This window comes from Cuculus canorus, chromosome 1 (genome assembly GCF_017976375.1).
Source record: "Cuculus canorus isolate bCucCan1 chromosome 1, bCucCan1.pri, whole genome shotgun sequence".
NCBI lineage: Eukaryota > Metazoa > Chordata > Aves > Cuculiformes > Cuculidae > Cuculus > Cuculus canorus.
The window spans coordinates 66,921,300-66,940,098 of NC_071401.1; the positions used below are offsets into that span (position 1 = coordinate 66,921,300).

Sequence of the window (18,799 nt, forward strand, 5' to 3'; positions counted from 1 at the left end):
GCATCTTTATAATCAGCAGAGTTTGGGGTTATAAATCACAAAAAGTGTACTACTACTACTATGAAAAACTAAAAAACCCACAAAAATCACTTTCAAATAAACCATAAATATGTGATGCACATTAGTGTAACAAAACCATTTTTGTAAACATTTTCTCCAACATAACATGTGCATAAGATAAAAAATAAAAACACTGCAGTCATACAAGTTAGGGTTACTTTGACTTAAAGATACAGAAAATTATTACTTATTAAAGCTTAAAACTAAACCTAGGAGCTTTTCTTTTCTTCTTTGCTTGCAAAAGCACTGTTTGAAGAGTTCGATGTTGGTATACGTAGTGGTTTTTGTAATACTGTTTTTACCTTGCCGCGTTGGCACTTTGTGGAGACAGAAGCTGCCAAGTAGGCAGCCCCACTGAAGGAAGGAGATTCCCCACCTTTGGAGCCTCAAAACTTCAACAGCACATATCCATGACCTGGGCATCCCTACAGTACTGGAGCATCTTCCTCTAGGTGAATAGCATCAGTTTTCAAGGACTAGATTAATTTTTGACCACACAGCACTGGAAGATTTAAATCACGCAGACTGACATTCGATTGAATCAGGTTCGGCAAACTACACTACAGGGCAGCTGTGTGATTACACCCACGTCTACCATCACATTGCATTTCTGAGTCCCCTCTAGTTCATTATAGTACAAAAGGTTGATCATTCTTCTGGCTGACCACACCGGGCCTGAAAAGAACACATCCTTCACCTTCAATACTATCCAAAAGTCATACAATTAGGAAAAAAAAAAAAAAAAGGAAAAAAAAAAGTAGTTCTAGGTATTCCTCCGCCAGCAAATGTAAGGCTTTCTTGAGTTTTGATTCTTTTTAGGGGTGTGCGGGGTGTGTGTGCATGTGCTGGCGGTACACGTTTACCATTCGCTTTTCAACGATCTACGATGTTCAAAGGAGTATTCAGCAGTAACGCTGATTGCGGTTTGAAGGATTTACAGCAGTCAGATTTGACAGTAACAGAAGGGTCTGTCAAGTTTGAGCTTTATACACTCAGTGCTCTTGGCTCTTAATTGATTGTGTGACCAGTCACTTGAGCCATCAGCTTGACTGAGTTGAAGAATACGTGTTTAAAAAGCCCTACCTGTCACGCCATGAAGGAAAGTTAACCGCAGCAGAAGACAAAGCCCATGAAACACTGAGAGCCTGTTCACTGAATGAACAGCTTAAGGCAGCTGTCAACAAAGTACCCCACCAAAGGAATTAAAAAAAAAAAAAAAAAGTAGTGAAAACAAAAAGGAAAATGGCTGAATTGTGACACTGTGCATTATTACACCACCAACAGATTATTATACACTCAAAGTTTCTCAAGTAATGAACATGTAGCCATTAAACAAATTATTACTCTCAAGACATTTATTACAAATGTCAGAACTTATTCATAAAATAAAACTGACTTAAAAAAAAATAAAAGAAAGAAAAAAGCCAGAGCTGGGATCTTACATCTAAACACAGGTATACGCTGTTCTTTATGAATAAGCAGTATTAACTACATTCTTAAAAGAGTTTTAGTGCATTGCATTCTTAAAGAAAAACATCACCGCCCCAAAATGTTTCCTACAACATTTAACAGTTTATAGAACTAGCCTAGTTATTTTTACCTGCCTGTTACTAAGCCCACATGTTAGAAGAGTGAAACCTCTGGTTTTAGGCTAAATTCAGACTTCTATTAAGGATGGAACTGATTTATAAAAATGCTTGCTTCACTAGATTTTGTAAGCAAATTACCTTAATCAGTGTCTCACTGCCATACCGCTACCACTATTGCCCCAACAGACCACTCTTTCCTCCTGCTGAAACTTGCTATGCAATAACAGTCAGAAACCTTTCAATCTGGTAGTTTTGGTATTAAGATTAAATTAGACATTAATGGTTTTCATCTAAAAATGTATAAACTAAACCACCTCTTTTATTTTATGCATTAAAAACAATGAGGTAGGCACAAAAAATAAACATATGTAGTTTGGATTTTATTTCTTTTTTTTTTTGTTGTTTTAAGTTCTGCAAGTGCAGACCGTGGTGAAACTGTTGTTGCACTTCTAGGTTTAAACAAAAATTAAACCTTTAACTGAGGCAGTGCTAATACTGTGACATAACCAAGTTCTGGCCTAACACAGAATCATTATAGAAAATGAATTTTTTTTTTTTATTTTTTTTCTCTTTTTTTTTAATCATCTGCACATGTTTCAGGCAATACCTGGTACACAGAAAACGACTAAAGTTATTGGCCAGGCCAAAATAAAACTGCAGAAACAACAACAAAAAAAATAATTCCACCCCAAGCCCCCTCCCACCCTCCCTGTCCCCAAGAAGAAGTTACCCTAGTCACTGTGTCTTTCACATTTTATAAATATTAACTTCTTAAAACCTCCACCTTCCTCTTTGTCCACATATTGTCACATTACAAAAAAGAAATGTCAATTAAATACATTGTTAACATTACTAGACTAGATCTGCCCTCTGTTTCAGCCAGCCTGACTCTCTACACCACTTCTCACCTTCTCTTGCCTGCCTCCTGTCCACTCAACAGCATGTTCATGGTAAGTCTGGGGTTTTTTTCCCTTTTTTCTCCCCTCTCTGTTTTAACACTAACAGAGTCCTTCAAAGTCTAAGAATCCTGGAGCTGAAGGGAAAAGAAGACCTGTAGCTTTCTAGCATGATCCCAAATCTCAAAGACATTGTAGCACCTGATGGCAATATCTTTACAGCACCAGCTGCGTCGCAGCCCCAGTTGAAAAACAAAAAGAAACCTAACACCAGTGATGCCTGCACACACATTTACACAGAGTGCTGCATTAGTGCAGGTCTGTACTCCAGCTGAAAATAATTCCGAGTAATGAAGATCTCAGACTCTGGATGTCATCAATTCCTCGCCAAATCCCACTGCTTCTACCAGCTCAGAAGAGAAGTCCTGCCAAGGGTCATGAAATAGACTTGACTGCTTCCACCTGACCGTACGGAGGCAAAGAAAACCTGCAAAGAAAAAAGATTGGTAAATTCAATGGGTAGGACAGCAGAGGCTTTAATTTGCCTTCACTGGCCCTGATATTTACAGGGCAACTACAGTGCTGTCCTGGGTCTGGTGGGAATGGAGTTGACTTTCTTCATAGAAGCCTGTATGGTGCTGGGCTTTGCATCTGTGGCTAAACAGTGTTTTTAACACACCAGTGTTTTGGCTACCACTGAACAACTCTCACACAGCATCAAGGTTTTTCTCTGGCCCCTCAACATCCAAGGGCCAGTGGGCTGGGGATGGGCAAGAGGCTGAGAAGGGACAATGTCAGAAGAGTGAATCCAAACTGGCCAAAGGGATAGCCTTATAACATATAACGGCATGCTTGCATGGAGGGATGGGGGGACATCACATTTGGGGGGACAAATGTTGACATTTGTCTTTCCAAGAAAGCATTATGCATGCTGAAGCCCTGCTTCCTGGGAAGTGGCGGGACACCTGCCTGCCAACGGGAGGTTCTGAATGAATTCCTTATTTTGCCTGGCTTGCATGCGCAGCTTTTGCTGTCCTTATTGAATTGTCTTCATCTTCATCCATGAATCTTTTCACCTTCCTTCTATTTTATCCTCATCCCACAGAAGAGAGGAGTGAGTGAGAGGCTGGGTGGGTGTTTGGCTGCTGGTTGGGCTCAAACGACCACAAGTACCCACACAATGTACACATTTACCATCTTGGCAAGCAACTAAGGTGGGAGCAATTATACCTTGTCATTGCGTTCACATAAGAACTTGAGTCTTTGTGCCCTTTTGTGCATGAACACACCATCCAAGTGTCCAGTTTCCACTGATCGTATTTCGATAGCTTTTTCTCCCCAGCCCATAATCTGGTTGGATCGGATGTACGCTTTGGAAAGAAAACACAGCACACAGCCCATTAGGACAGGTAGAGGGCAACACGGAAGAACTGAAAAAGCAGACAAATATACTGACGCGGTCTAGTTAAAAATTATCTGCAGGTACTTATAACTACACATGCATTCAGAGTGGTACTTCTGTCTTCAGCATCTTGATGATGCCTAAAAGTACCTTTTTAAAAAAAAAAATAAATCCTCACAGGCTTTCTGTATTAGTAATAGATGCCTTGCCTGAGCATTCATGACACAATGGGAACCTTCCAAACCTTTAGTTAAATTGAAGGAACATCAAGGTTTTTTTACACAGGCTTTCTCTCCTGCAGCAAAGGGACAGGCTAATCAGGTGCTGACAAAGAGAAAGCAGAACCCAAGATTTAAATAAGACTAAAATTATTCACTCCAGTATGTCCCCAGCACCAGCTATGTGTCCCATGGTGTTATTTCCTTGAAGGAGTTTGTCAGTAAAAACAGAGAAAGAGGAGAGAACAGAAAACTAGAAAAAAAAAACCAAAAAAACCCAAACAGAACCAGACTCCCCTAACAGGGGTAATACTTCAAAAAACTGATCTCCTTGAGAAAGTCAGTTGGGCTGTGTCTCAAAAGAGATTCATATTAAGCTTTCCATGTGGAAATACTATTATTTCTCATAGTGCTTTCCTTTGTGCACAAATAAAGCAAAAAAATCAAGCACTTTTCCTTAAGTGTGTCACTGGGAGAAACAGATTAGCAGTACCATGAGGAAAAAAATCTGTTCTTGATGGCAGTAAAAAAATCAGATAAAGGAGAAAGTCATCTGCATTATGAAAAGGTATATTCAAAAAGCAATATGATGGATAGTCTTAGGAACACTGCCAAAAATAACATATGGGAACTTAATGAAGAATAAGCTGTTGCCTCTGATTTGCATTCATACTTAACAGAAAAATAAAAAGAACATAGATCTCAGCAAGCAAAATTAAAAAAATACTTTATTTTTTAATGCTTCTCTTTTATAGAATTTTTCTCATATTAACTTCCAGTAAAATTAAATCAAATTATCTACTACAGTATAATATGTCAATAGTGGTAACTGAGCCAAATAGCTTCCAAAAATTGTCAGATGAGATGTTCAGATGGTGTTGTCTGCCTTAGTGCCATTTACTTCACAGGCACTCCAGTCCCCAAAGGCTCTACAATTTGCCAGCTGATAAATTCTGCTTGCTTTTAGATCTATTCGAGAGTTAATCACCATAAGAGTGAACACGCTGTGCACAGAAATTCTTTAAATTTCCTCCTGCATTATTGTTTCTGTTGCTTGAACAGCTACCAGCAGTTCTTTCCCAATAAGTGTCCATTCCCAAGCATGTAAAACTCAATATAAAGTGTGACTACAGCCCATGCTACACACAGCACTGAAATATGGCAGCACAGGATCCTGGTGTGTGCTTGTGCCTGTAACAAATCTGCATCCATTTTTACTACACTCATTGCTCCCACTTTCAAATATACCTTATTTTTAACTAGAGACATGTGGGAGAAGTATCATGCTAGGATACATGAGCAATCTGCAGGTGAATTGAAGTAAATAATCAAATGACCATATTCATATATGATCAAATAATTTATATAGACTGTTACCTACACAGAATCATAGAATAGTTTGGGTTGGAAGGGACCCTAAAGATCATTCAGTTCCAACCCCCTGCCACGGGCAGGGACATCCCACTAGATCAGGCTGCCCAAGGCCCCATCCAACCTGGCCTTGAACACCTCCAGGGATGGGGCAGCCACAGCTCCCCTGGGCAACCTGTGCCAGTGCCTCACCACTCTCATGGTGAAGAAATTCTTCCTTACGTCTAGCCTAAATCTGCCCCTCTCCAGTTCATAACCATTGCCCCTCGTCCTATCACTATACAGAATTACCCATAATATCTTACCCATTTGCCACCTTACCTATCTTTATACTGAAAGGTTTCCACATCTTTGTGGCTGCCTAGCAAAAATTCCGCAGCAGTACATAGAAGCTCTAGTGAGTTTTTCACTCCTAAATTCCACAACTTGCTTGTCTGGAATTTGTTCTCAAAAACTCCGCAGAAAATAGATCCATATGACTAATCTCCACCTTGCACTGCTCTTTTACAGGAATACTACAGCATCACTGCTACTCAATCTGAAGTCAAACCCAATGCACCTTCCTTCTGCCTGCGTGCACGCACTCATGCTCCCTAAATGGCATGTTGTGTATGATTCACCAGGGGCACTTACCAACTGAAGTTGGCATTTCTCCCCACTGCAGAACCACATCCTTGGTTATCCTTCCATAAGTGTTGACATAAACTCCTTCATCCTCGTAGCAGACCAGTAGCTCCATTCCATCCGTGTTTGGGAGAATGATGATTGCGTGAGGTTGGATACTGCTCTGGATCTACAGAAACAGAAGTGAAGCAGGAAGACTTTTTGTTTTAATGCTGCAGAGCCTGGGCTGGGAGAAAAGACTGGGCAATTTTTTGTTTTGGCTGACAGCAGATCAGGGTTTCACTAACTTCAGAAGTGCTACCTCTACTCCCCCCAACCTAAATACACTACACAGTGACAGCAAAGACCTTTTTAATCCTTGGGCCACAAATCTTCTCATCTTAAGGCAGACATCTAAACCCAGGAAAGATTATCTTCTCCGTAGGAGTGTTTGTTTCTTTCCATGGGCAGAAAGGGAGCCTGGGGCAAGCTACACAGATGCAGACCTCAGGTCTCTGCCTTGTAGTGAATAGTGCCTGGGGAGTGCAACACACACTGCAGGCCCATTTGACACCTCTGTGTACAATGGACAACAGGAAACCTCGGTAGCTAAGACCACCTGGCATTTGCCAATCCTGTTGATTCTAATCAGTGGGCTGTTGTAGTGTCATTTGTACTGCCATCTTCCCTGCAGCCTCTGCCGGCCATTCGCAATGCACTCAACCATTTAGCTGCTACACAGGAAACAGTCACGTTGTCCCACATTAGATCTGAGTAAGCAGCTCCCAGCCATGGAGACATACTGACTATTATGAGAGGACAGAGAGAGGCACAAGCCTCACAGGTGGCTGCATCTGCTTGGACACCTCCACCCAAGTTACTGCTGTCAGCATCTGGCAGTGATCCATATGGACAAACTGACATGTTGGTCATCTGAGGAAAAGAAGGGGCAGGGGGGAGGATCAGAAAGAAAGAAAAAACCTGACCCCAGAAGAAGCTCTTACATGTGTTGGTAGATAAATATCATAGACCGATCCTGAATCCACATCAACAGCATGGAAGCCAGCGCAGGAGCCATAGATGACTTTTAGTCTCTGACCCTCTTCTACAGTTAGGTCCACCAGCAATGGCTTATGTACCAATTCTCCAAACGACTGTGAGACAATAATCGGTGAGATTTACTTTACTACTTAGAACCACACTGAGTTTTATATAAACATGTTCTAATGCACATATTATGGGTTTATTCCTCCCATGGCCCCATGGCCCCTGTTCATCACAGCAGTTAGGCTAACATGTCTCTCATGGACAAGGACAGATTACTCTGCCACCTGCTGCATTTCAATCCCATAATACTGTAAGCTATTTTCTGCGGTATTCACTTTAGTTGGTCTGTTTATTCTTTAGTAAGAATTGTTTTCCCCTAAATTCAGGGCAATTTGGCATTCCCACAGTGTCTACTTCAATCTGCACTACTGACGGTAACTAATTGCCTGTAAATCAGCCTGGTAATTATACCAAGGCAGCTTACTTCATTGTTGCAGCGTTCAAAAAAAAATTATGATGGTAAGTATAACTTAATGACTTATTCTGCTCATATGAAGACATTTTAGACTCAGTTCTCTTCTCTCTGCCTCATGTTTTCTTTATACAAACAAACAGTTGTGATATTATGTCATTTCAATTACTAGTTTATGTTCAGTTACAATTTAGAACTTTTAGTGTATAGTCTTTTATGGCTAAAAAACCTCCTAAATTAAAATATAATATGAAGTCATGGCAGATTTAACTAAGAAACTATCATACAGCCATGATAAAATGTCAGAACATTTCTATAAAAGGTGTAACTGCAAGTGGTTATGAAAAAATCCTATGTATGGCTGAAATATACTGTTACCTTAAAGGCCATAAATTTATGGTATGGCTTTGGTGCCCATGCATAGACTTCCACAGAACTCTTCAATGCAATTACCAAGAACTTGATTCTTTCATATTTTACTGAAATTAAATAAAACAAAAAAGAATTCAGCAGCAATTCCAAAGTCATTCCAGTTACTTGAGGAAAGCAGAAAACGACAATATTTCTCCATACTTACACACATTGGAGGTTTTTAGCAACTTCGTATTTTAAGATTGCTAATTCTACGTGGTTAAATATTTTGACACATTTATGCCACAAAAATCTTTATTCTTAACAGTAACTGACTGCGTCACCATTTTTTGAATTACTTAGTCAGTACACACAATTATTTTTTTCCACATCAGACAGTCTGTAATCATCAAGACAAGAAAATCAGTTTTCAGACAGTGACATTTCCAATAAAAGAAGGCTATGACTGTGGCATTGTGTTTTGGCAGTTCTAGTCATGCCACTGGCAGTGGTATTTTGAGTTGAGGACAAAATTCCCCAGCGGAAAGGAGGAAAAAAAGGAACTGAAATAAAAAGTTAAGAAACAAGTCCATTTCAGAAGCAAAAGGCAAGATTGATAGCGGAGCACTTTCCTTTATCCCTGAAGTGTGAGGTAACTCTCATTTGAAAAAAAAAAAAGTCCATACAATTTATCAGAAATATAGTGTCATTACATAGCTGATCCACAAATGCTTTAATACAACTCTGTTGCCACATTCAAACAGGTGGCTAAATTAGCCATCAGAAAAAGCCCTGTTCACTACTACTGTTCTCAACAAGGGACTGAAAGTCGAGAGACAGCCATTCCAGAAGTGTTGCTGGATCTGCATTTTCAGCTGCCATCTGGATTTGGGAAAGAAGAGATCATGGGAGCTTCCAAATAGGAAGATTTGTTAACTTGTTCTCAGCAGTCTTCTTAGGGGGAGAAAAAAATATTAACACGGTTTAGGTGACACTGAGAAACCTCTGGAGGTTTCTGCAACCTTGTTACCCCAAGTTTTAGGGGACTATGATATTTTTCCAAAACAATGAGCAGTTCCGGGCACCTTCACCCTGTACTACCATATCTCCCAACCAAAACTGATTTTGAAACATGGCAGGAGTGAAAATCTCACACTTGTGAGAATAATTCTTTAATAAATACTATTTTAATATCTTTTAGATATCTTACTACTGTACAAGCCTGCAGTTGTCTCTTAGTAGGCAACGGGGATACAAAGCGACTACTTGCTCTTTTTACTCTGCAGGATAGCAAGACTACTGAACTGTAAGTGTTAAAGGACTTGACACTTTTTCGACAGACAAAAAAAGAAGTCTCTCAACCTCCACAGCTGTACTGACTGAAAAACAGAGCTTTTGTTCAGTCTTGTCTAGCTTACAAGACTTCTTGGAATTTTTTTCTCTGGGAAGAGGGGAATATCGAACAAAACCACCTTATCTGTGAAAGGGGACCTTTGATAATCCTCATTCTTTGCTCTGGGTGCTATCTGGGAATTCACCCAAATCTTAAGTTTCAAAAGAGCAATTTATCATTTAGAGGAGCCAAAAGTTGCCTGAAGCAACCAAGATCCATAAATACCACTTCACCCTGATGTCCAAGACCTCTGTTGCATCAAAGAGACAAGGAAGCAATCAGTGCCAGCTGCCTCAGTGGCAGCCTCCAGACTGTGAGCCCAACTATTGGCAGAGCTCATCCTTCTTGGAACTGAAGCACAGCTGTCAAAGAGGCCTCTCACTACCTGAAGCAGTCTACTGTATATCTGTGGTTCAGAGGGAAGTTCAGTGCCAGGCTGCAGCCCAGGGTAACAAACCCCTCTTCATCTGGAAGAGAATGCTCTTTGTTTCAGCCACTTCCCTGCTGGAAAGCCTCCTTTCAATAGCTGTTAATGTATTGTTAACAGGCCACTTCATTATGCTGCTGATGCCCTGGAGTATGATACCAAGGAAGTATATTATTAATTGTTTTAGGGGTCAAGCTCCTGGTTCAGCAGTCACTTACTGCCATAATATTGATTACACCTCACTAGCAGGTTTTTCTAAGAGCACACGCATGACAGGAGGAAATAGAGCTCAGTTTGATTGCTGCTGAACCCCATTGACCAACACAGCTGGAAAGGAACTGAGCCGGCTCTTAGGAGAAAACTAAATCAAAGGCAACATCCAATGTCCATTAAGATGCATCATGAAACGGAAGCAGGAGAAAGAGCTCTTAGTTCATATCCCCACCTGCAGGGCAAGAGGCTCACTGCATACTCTGCTAACTGAATGCTGTATGTCTTTCACTTGTTTTCATGGAAGTTTCTACAGCCGAATCCATTTAAATTACTTAAAACTACTCAAAAGGCACTGCCTAGTGAAAAGACACTTCATTCCATAACTGTATGCAGCAGATCTGAGATGGCATTAGGAAATTTTGTGAGCTAAGGGCAATCAATGAATCATCTTGAAGTTAAACATATGTTTCTGTTCCCAGATGCCTCCCCAAAGCTCATGCGCGAGCTGCACTTGCTTTCTCCTCCCACTCTTTCTTTTTTATCCTTTTCTTCTTTTTTTTTTTTTTAATTCCCAGTCTTTAAAACCTACATTAAAGGGACTTTTTTTCCATTCCACTCCAGCATGTGATTTCATCACAGTAAAAAATCAGGAAAACTTGTTGGTGAAGAGAACAACTGCTGGTTAACAAGAGTCTCTCTGTTACCTAAAGGGTTTTATGGAGGTGGCAAAATGTTACCAGCCCTCACTGTCCATATAAGCACCCTCCTGGAGGCTGCATCCGCTATGGGAAGGAGACAAGATGGAGATTTGTACCCACTCGAGTTCATAGTCAAACATCCCACTGCATATTCAGTTTAATGCAGTAACTTGCCATCTATTCTAGTGCTTTGCCAGAAAGGTTCACCCCAAGGGATAGGGAAGTCAGCTAGAAATAAAACCACGCCTTAAACCCAGCAGCTACAGACAACTGCAGGTCCCTTTCTCAGACAACTTCTATCCCGACGATTTGACTACTACATTTGCTACTCACCAACTTTATAGTGCACGCAGCCTTCCAAGTCCCCCACCGTTGTCCAGCCCTGTTTCTTTTCTACTTCAGGGTCATTGTGAAGTATTTTATTTCTTAGCCAGGACAAATAGTAAACTCGCAACTTGTTCTTCTTACCTGAACACAAAATGAAAAAGAGTGCTTTATCTCCATAGGAAGATGAATGCAAAAAAAACCCATGCCCATGGAAACCGAAAGCTCTGCAGAGGAAAGCAAAATAACAATGAAGGAGAAACTGCTGCAGCCACAGAGATTTCCCTCAGTTTTTATGTTCACAACAGCTTTACTCCAGACTCCATCCAAGAATATGCTTTCCTGATAATCAATGACTGAGACATATGGCAATACCACAGGAACATAAAATGACAAACTCAAGGGAACAGCTCTTGGTTGCCTGGTTCTTAGGACAGAAACATTTTTTATTAGAAAAGGGTTATACTCCTACAACATAAGCACCAGAGAATCATGCACAGAGATTAAAAAAAAAAATATATATATATTTATACACACATACATATATATGAGTCAGAAAGGCTCTTTTTTTGCATAAAACTGTAGGAGAGCAGCAGGATGGAATTTGAGGCCCAATAATATCTATACAGCTATCAGAAGAGAGCAGGACTGGTTTGAAAGGAAGAAGCAAAAGTGAAGAAGAATATGGTGATAAAATGTATTTCACAATCTCTTCCTGGTTAGTGACCGGGACATTTCCATCTGTTATATCATCCTCAGAGACACAACACTGGTCTTAAGTGTTATTAAGATCGTTCATTGTTCTCCAGGTGGAAAAGCACACCAAACAACAGCCCTAAACAATGTCATTACTGAACCACTTTAGACCAATTCTGTTGCAAGGAAAAGAAGCACAAGATCTTAAATTGCAGTCAGACAATTTCACACAGCTTGTGCAAACTCCATCTGCCTATGCTAAAAGCTTATGACTGCTTTGTCAGCAGCCCTTCCCTTGTACTGAAAGGAGTGTAATATTTACCCGGCAGCACACAGAAACTGCAAGAGGTGTTTCTTCTCCACAGGTGAACCTATTTGCCCAGCTACCCGATCTTCAACTGACAACACATCTGCCATGGTCATCAAAATACAACTCAGATTCTTAACACTCGATACATGAAGGCCTCTTTGAATGCAGAGCAAGGATCATGACAAACTTTATCATTGGCTCTTTAACAACCAGTGGCCTGCAAAGCATTTGCTGAACTAGATGAGAATGTATCCCCCTAAATGCACATATTCAAAGCATTCTCCTTCCTCCATCTGCTTTGCCACTCAAAGCTATCTCAGTTCTGCAGATGAAGCCAGAGGCAAGGAAGAGAGATCATTCCTGCTTAGACTAAGAGTCATTTAATAAGGGTCCATGCAGTGTCTGTGCAAATAAAAGGAAATGGGAGATGGTATCAGGGACCCAACTTGTCAGTTGAGTAGCTCCATGCTAGTGCTTCACAATAAGGCAACCAGGTGACTGTGGACAGCGGTTCACTGCCCTTGGAGCTGAGAGGAAAACAGCTGACCTGTACGGCAGTCAGCACTGGGCTGACCAGTTGACATAGTACTGGCCTGCACTGCAGAAAACCATGACCTGTAAGGAGGGTCCACCTGGCAGTCTGCCAGCCAGATCCAACTATAGTTCCACTAATGTCTTCAATTTGTCTTTTAAGTTTCCACATGATGTCTACTGACGGATCAGTTCACAGCTGGCTGCCCAGTTCAGGAACAGGGATGAGCACAGAGCATTAGGGGATACTGGTTGCAGCAGGACATGAATCCCGAGCACTAAGACCATCCCGCTGCACCCAGCCAGTCCCACACTAGGGTCCTGAAGCTGGCGCAGAGCCCCTGCCCTGATGGCAGCAGATCATCTATCAGAGCCATTCTCTTCAGGAGAAGCAGCCGCAGAGGCTGGGGCAGCTTGGGAAGCACAGCTTGCAAGCAGACTCCAGTGCCGTTCTGTTACAAAGATACACAGCCTAAAAGATCTTTTTATGACTATATGGATGACAAAGGCCAGGAGGAAGCAGTTTCAAAGTGAAAAATCTGTTCACCAAGCTTACATTTAAAGTGGAATTGGAGACCTGTTTTTAAATACTGGACCTCCTATTTAATCGTAGGAGCCCCTCTGCTCTGATGACACAAAATGAAATGTGAAGTAACACTGCTGTCACTAGAAATGTGACAGCAGTTTTGGCAGTAAATGAGCATGCTGACTTATTGCCCAACTTCATATTTATTAAGCCATGTTTCATATAGGGATAAAGCTCCAGCACTTCTGTAGCTTTCTCAATATTTGAAAAAGGGACTAGAGCATGAAACAATATTCCCAAAGTTCTACGTCTGACCAATGAAAGGTCCTCCCAAGAAAATACTACAAATGATAACCACAAGGGCCCTTTTAGATACACTGAAAACCAGAGAAAATCGTCCAGACCTGGCACTGCAGTTCTGGGCAAGGAAGAGCTCAGAGGGATCAAGGTCAGTACAATGCATCAAATGTTTCTAAAACCATCACAAGTCCCTGCCCACTGGGAGACAAATTCTCTTTCAGATATTTCCACAGCTTTAGCTTGCCCAGCAGCTTAGTCAAACTTGAAGACTCAGAAAAAATAGTCCGCACTGGAATTTCCCAGCACGTGGCTTTTTTTTTTTTTTTTGGACACATGATGAGCACCAGGGTATTTCTTTCCAATAAGAAACACTTTTCAAAACAACAATAATATTTCAAGTGTGTTCCCATTGTGTTTTAGTGTCTAGACCACAAGGAAAGTCACAAGACAGGAAATTCCTCTGCATTTTAGCAGCCTGACATGAAAAGAGCGGGACCAGTTATTTATATAAACATGGCTATGTGTGTATTCCAACAAGTTATGCTGCTCTTAATGTTTGTATTGGGAGTGGGGGGATTATATCCTTCTGCTTGTAAATCTCTACCAGTCAGTTTAAACACTTCTCAAAAATCTCATATTTTCTCTTTCTTCTTTTAGTCTAAATGCTCATGAAATAAGAAAGAAAACTCTGTCACAGCCATCAAATGAACCGATCAGCCAGTGACTCCTGTGAGAACTCCTGGCTCTGATTATTCCACAGAGATAATTGCAAGCGCGAAGTCCCTTTTCCTATATTGAGTTTTTGTTTCTATTGCCACTGTGGTTTTTAATTATTAACCAGGAAGACTCCAACCAGTTCTTCTACTTAGTCATCCTTTCCTACTTTCCTGAGTGCCACCATCTGCCAGTTGGGCTGGCAAAACCTTCAGGGAGCCACAAGTGGAGTGTGTTCTGTATGCACGTTGCTGCTCCCTCCTCCACCATTTGCATGACTCTCAGCCTAATTAGCACCGTATTACTTGAGCAGCCAAAACTAATTTTTTGCCTCCCAATAGTATGAACTCAAGAACCCATTAACTACTCTGCTTTGACCTGCAAAGCTTTCCTGTACTAGCTGTAGCAGCTCAGTATCTCAGTATCAAAAGTTATGCCGTCAATAAGTTTTGTATTTGAGAAATACACTGGGGAACAACTGATTTCAGGTTTCCAGACTCAAGAGAGTGTATGTTAAAAGCAATTTTAGGTGACAATCCCCTTGAAATTCTAACACACTGCAACTTCTAGGCACAATGTGGTAACATCTTTCAAACCTCATCACCACCAGCACATCACTTCTCGAAAAAGCCGAGGGAACGTACAGCTGAGAGTGCTTTAGGGAGCTGAACAACCCTCCCAGCAGAGCAGTACCAGTCTTAGGACCAAGCTCAGAGGCAGTTCCGTAACCGTGCTGCCAAAACAGATCGTTTGCAGAAATATAACCTCATTTCAGCATTCCTGGTTTACCTGCAAATGTGGAGCAACTCACTGTAAATGATGGGAAGTTCAGCATGAGGGTAGCTTAAACTGAACAGTGCAGCACAGAAGGCAAAAGAGCGACATAAGGGGAATCCTGGTCATAATAGCAGCACAGTTTTGCTGAATGTGCTCCCTCAGCCCTGCCTCTCTCTCCTGTCTCGTACTCCAGTAACCTCCCATAAAACATAGGACATGGCACAGAGATGAAAGCGTTAACCAGCCAAAGATCAGCCGATTTCTTAAGGGTTAATGTCGCGTGTCTCCACAGAGGAAGCAATCATTGTGAAGGAAACAAAGAAAAGGGATGTGTCAGGGTACTCCGATCATGACTGAAGCAAACATAAACAAACCTAAAACAATTACCCACACGACTGAATCACAGACACTCCACTCGTTGTCTGCATAGGGTATGCTTGAAACCAACAGATTTTACACAAGTTGGCTTACACAATATTTTTGTTTATAAGGTCTACTATAAAATAAACTATCAAATGGTACTTTTCAAACAGCTTGCATTTTTAACGTACACTGCTAGACATCAAAAGGACACAGCAGGCTGTGGTTTTTTTAAACCCTTCTTGATTCATCTTCTTGTTTCAAAGATTTCACAGCAGAGCTGTAGCTGAGAACACAGCAAGCAACAACCCAATAAAATTTCATTGTTCTAGACAGAAGCAGTCTCATGTTGATGAACACAAGCATGAGCACAACTTTTCAGACAACACTGTTAATGCATTACAGTGCATTAAAATGCCTAGGTGTGTGTCCTTTTGCACAAACATTGGGAGAGCCAAAGATCTCCTTCAGTTCAGCAAAATCTTGGGCAGCTCCAAACAGCTACACAGGGACCACCGTGCGAAACCTCGTTTAACATCCTCTCCTTGTCACACAGGCACAGAGTACCAAAGGCTGATTTCACAAACAAACTAAAACAAAGCTAAATGGCTGAATGACTCCTGTGAAGAGAGATTAACAGTACAACACATCAAGTTGCTTAACAGCAGCATATCCTTATGCAATAACTCTCTGGGACCCAAAGAGTCTGAAACCTTAAGCTTCATAAAAAATATTTTTCATTGGCATACACATAACAAACAAAATCAGTCTTTGCGCCCCTTCATCTCCCATTGCTTTGCTGTCTGCAGTTGCATCCAGTGAGAGGCAAGGACAAAAGCTGCACCCATCTGCCTTCCCACACTGGTAATTTCCACATCACATGCACACTGCACGCTCCCCTCTCTCAAACACACACACTCACTGCACATCACTTTTATTTCCTTACTTCAGAAAAGCATTTCCCATTCTACAGATTTTAACACACAAGATGTCTTCAAAACCAAGTGGCAAATCCAGGTTTTGGCTAGAGCAGAGGTTGAAAGTAATCATGACAGAGGGAAAGAATGCCATTTTTACAAAGGTCACAAAATATTAACTTACAGCTCACAGACACTGTACAAACAAAACCAGACATTTCCCTCAAACAGCAGCATTTTTAAAGGCCACCCCACAGGAGGAAGGACAGAGGGCAAGCAGGCACAGGGTATTGGGTGGAAAATGATACACTTGCTGAAACAAACTGTAGATTCAGAGAGATGAAATGATGGAAAACCCACTGATTTCAGTCAAGTCAGGACTTCCCCCTCAACAAATAGGCTGCCAAGAAAAGCATTCTGCCATGCCATGCCAAAAAGGTGGAAAAATCATATTGAAAAATTAACTTTACCAGAAATTGTCACCAAGACATTCAGCCCTTCAAGTACATCCATTTGCTGGAATCGCCTTCGATTGATAAGCGGATAAACCTTCCCCTGACCACTTCTGTCTAGCAGCATCAGACCACTTTCAGTGCCCACTAACAAGTTCACTCCTAAAAGAAACAAAAACAGATTCAAGTTAGCAGGCAGATTTTCCAAATATTCTGATGAACTGATGCTTGATACAGCAACTGTCTTGTTTGGAGCAAGTCTAACCACTGCTGGCTGGGTCTCAGTTGCCTGCAGTTTAAAGGATCTCATGATGTACAGGCTCTCTACACAACTTACCTGCAATGACTACTGACACCAAATTGCAGCGTTCAAGAGTGTGAGAGACTGGTAGATCATGGAGAGCTTTGTAGAACACCAGTTCCCAAACAAAAAGGCATGTTAATGTCGGAGGAGGGGTGAAGCACAAAATGCTACCCAAGCTTATGAATGCTGAAGCTGTATTAGCTGTTGGTAGTGGGGGTTGGTAAGAGGACGCTCTTGACAAGGACACTGCAAAAAAGCAGTAGCAGAGGCTTGGTCCTCACTAGAGAAACAGGTTATGGTGCAGCCCTCCAGTAAAAGGATAGGCACAGGGTTGGTCCTCAACTTCCCAAAATCTGAATGCTAGAACAACAGGAATTACAGTAACCTTGTGTTTCCACAGATCTCTCCTAAAGATTGATCAAATACAGCAGAGAAAAGTCAGTAGGCCAGTTTCTTTACACAAAGGTCCACACATCCAGTGGAACACTTTCCAAGAGTCCACAAAACCTTAGTATTTAAAAAGAATTACATTTTTAAAGTAATGAACATATATATTTATGAGACTAGGTTTTAAAAATTTATTAATATATTATCACTCTTAAATTTCATGACTATTTATTTGCAATAGTGTTTCAGTATAAGACCCCAAAACTGTGCAGAGACAGGGAAGATACAGTGCTGGGAATGGAAAGCAAACCAAATTCATGACTCACTATTAGCCTTCTGTGTTGCAATCCTAATGTAAAACTTGTCATATTTAAGCATAATAAAGTAATGAAATAAGAAAAGTGAAATTCACACTAGGTGATCATAGTTATATTGCTTAATGGCTTTAAACCCTAGTCAGTTAATTCCCAGATATAACTACACTGGTGCCAATGGATGCATCATCTGGGCTGATCCTTAATGAACCTTTTCTAACGCAGCACATGGATCAAATGCACAGAAGTCTCTCTCGGTAACATCTACTTCTTCACAGGATCAAACAAGTGCATTGTTCACAAGCATGAGGAATACTACCTAAACAATACCCTAGCTACCAGACAAGGGAGCAGTTTGTGAAGGGGAGGTATGCTGACCCTAACCAAGGGGACAGATGCTGTCTCCCAAAAGTGAGAGGGTGTTAGGAGGGAGCAGAGCCACAGGCAGGAGGAGGTAATGATGGGAAGAGGCCTGAGCTACCAGTGCTCGGGAAAACTCTGAAAAGTTTCTAAATGGATGATAAAACAGATGTACCCCATGGAGAGGTCAGAAACTATCATGCATCTCCATTTTACTTTGTCTTTTCAGTGAGGAAACTTCAGAGGTCCCAGCAGTTCCCAGAGAACATCACAGCTCTTGCTCAGATTTGCTCTCTGCTACTCCTCTGCCTCTTCCAGGCAGGAAAGCCCAGAGACTGCTGTCTTCAGAGAGGGCCTGCGGCTATCTTGGGCTCTCCTTCAGCTGATGATGCTTCCACCCATCCCCTTCGTGTCCTCCTCCTGCCTCTGCATACCCCAGCTAGGTCAGTACCCACTATCTCCAGTCCCATAGCTCCTGGGAGCACTTTACATTTATCCATCTCCCATATCAGGAGGCATGCTTAGACTGGGAAAGGATGGAAAGAAGGAGGGAGAGCAAGGCATTGGGCTGCAGCTGCAGCAGCACCAAACCAACCAAAGGAGCACCCAGTATTTGGTCTCCTGCCTGCAGCTTCAGGACCACTTGATTAAAGCTGTCAGTGATCCAGCTTTAGCCATGTGCAAACTGCTCCTCCACAGTCCCTTCCAGTCTGCACATAAGGGCTCAATTTCTCCCACCTCCACCCTCATCTCTTCCTCTGCTGCCTTTATGGAGCAGTTATTTCTG

The 18,799-nt window shown here is 41.5% G+C and overlaps 1 protein-coding gene across 10 annotated transcripts in view; it reads right to left on the bottom strand.

Annotated features, from left to right (window-relative positions):
- Positions 1 to 2,340: 2,340 nt before the first annotated feature.
- The window catches only part of MAP4K4 (mitogen-activated protein kinase kinase kinase kinase 4), a 161,399-nt gene continuing 144,940 nt past the window's right edge, over positions 2,341 to 18,799 (bottom strand). For all 10 annotated transcript variants that reach the window (XM_054058189.1, XM_054058136.1, XM_054058181.1 and 7 more), the window contains 7 exons: positions 16,666 to 16,809; positions 11,074 to 11,208; positions 8,037 to 8,137; positions 7,144 to 7,293; positions 6,170 to 6,329; positions 3,776 to 3,915; positions 2,341 to 3,032 (listed from right to left, as the gene is read on the bottom strand). In XM_054058189.1, coding sequence (XP_053914164.1) covers positions 2,949 to 3,032; positions 3,776 to 3,915; positions 6,170 to 6,329; positions 7,144 to 7,293; positions 8,037 to 8,137; positions 11,074 to 11,208; positions 16,666 to 16,809 — 914 coding nt within the window. In that variant the 3' untranslated portion in view covers positions 2,341 to 2,948. The remainder of the gene's footprint in view (positions 3,033 to 3,775; positions 3,916 to 6,169; positions 6,330 to 7,143; positions 7,294 to 8,036; positions 8,138 to 11,073; positions 11,209 to 16,665; positions 16,810 to 18,799) is intronic.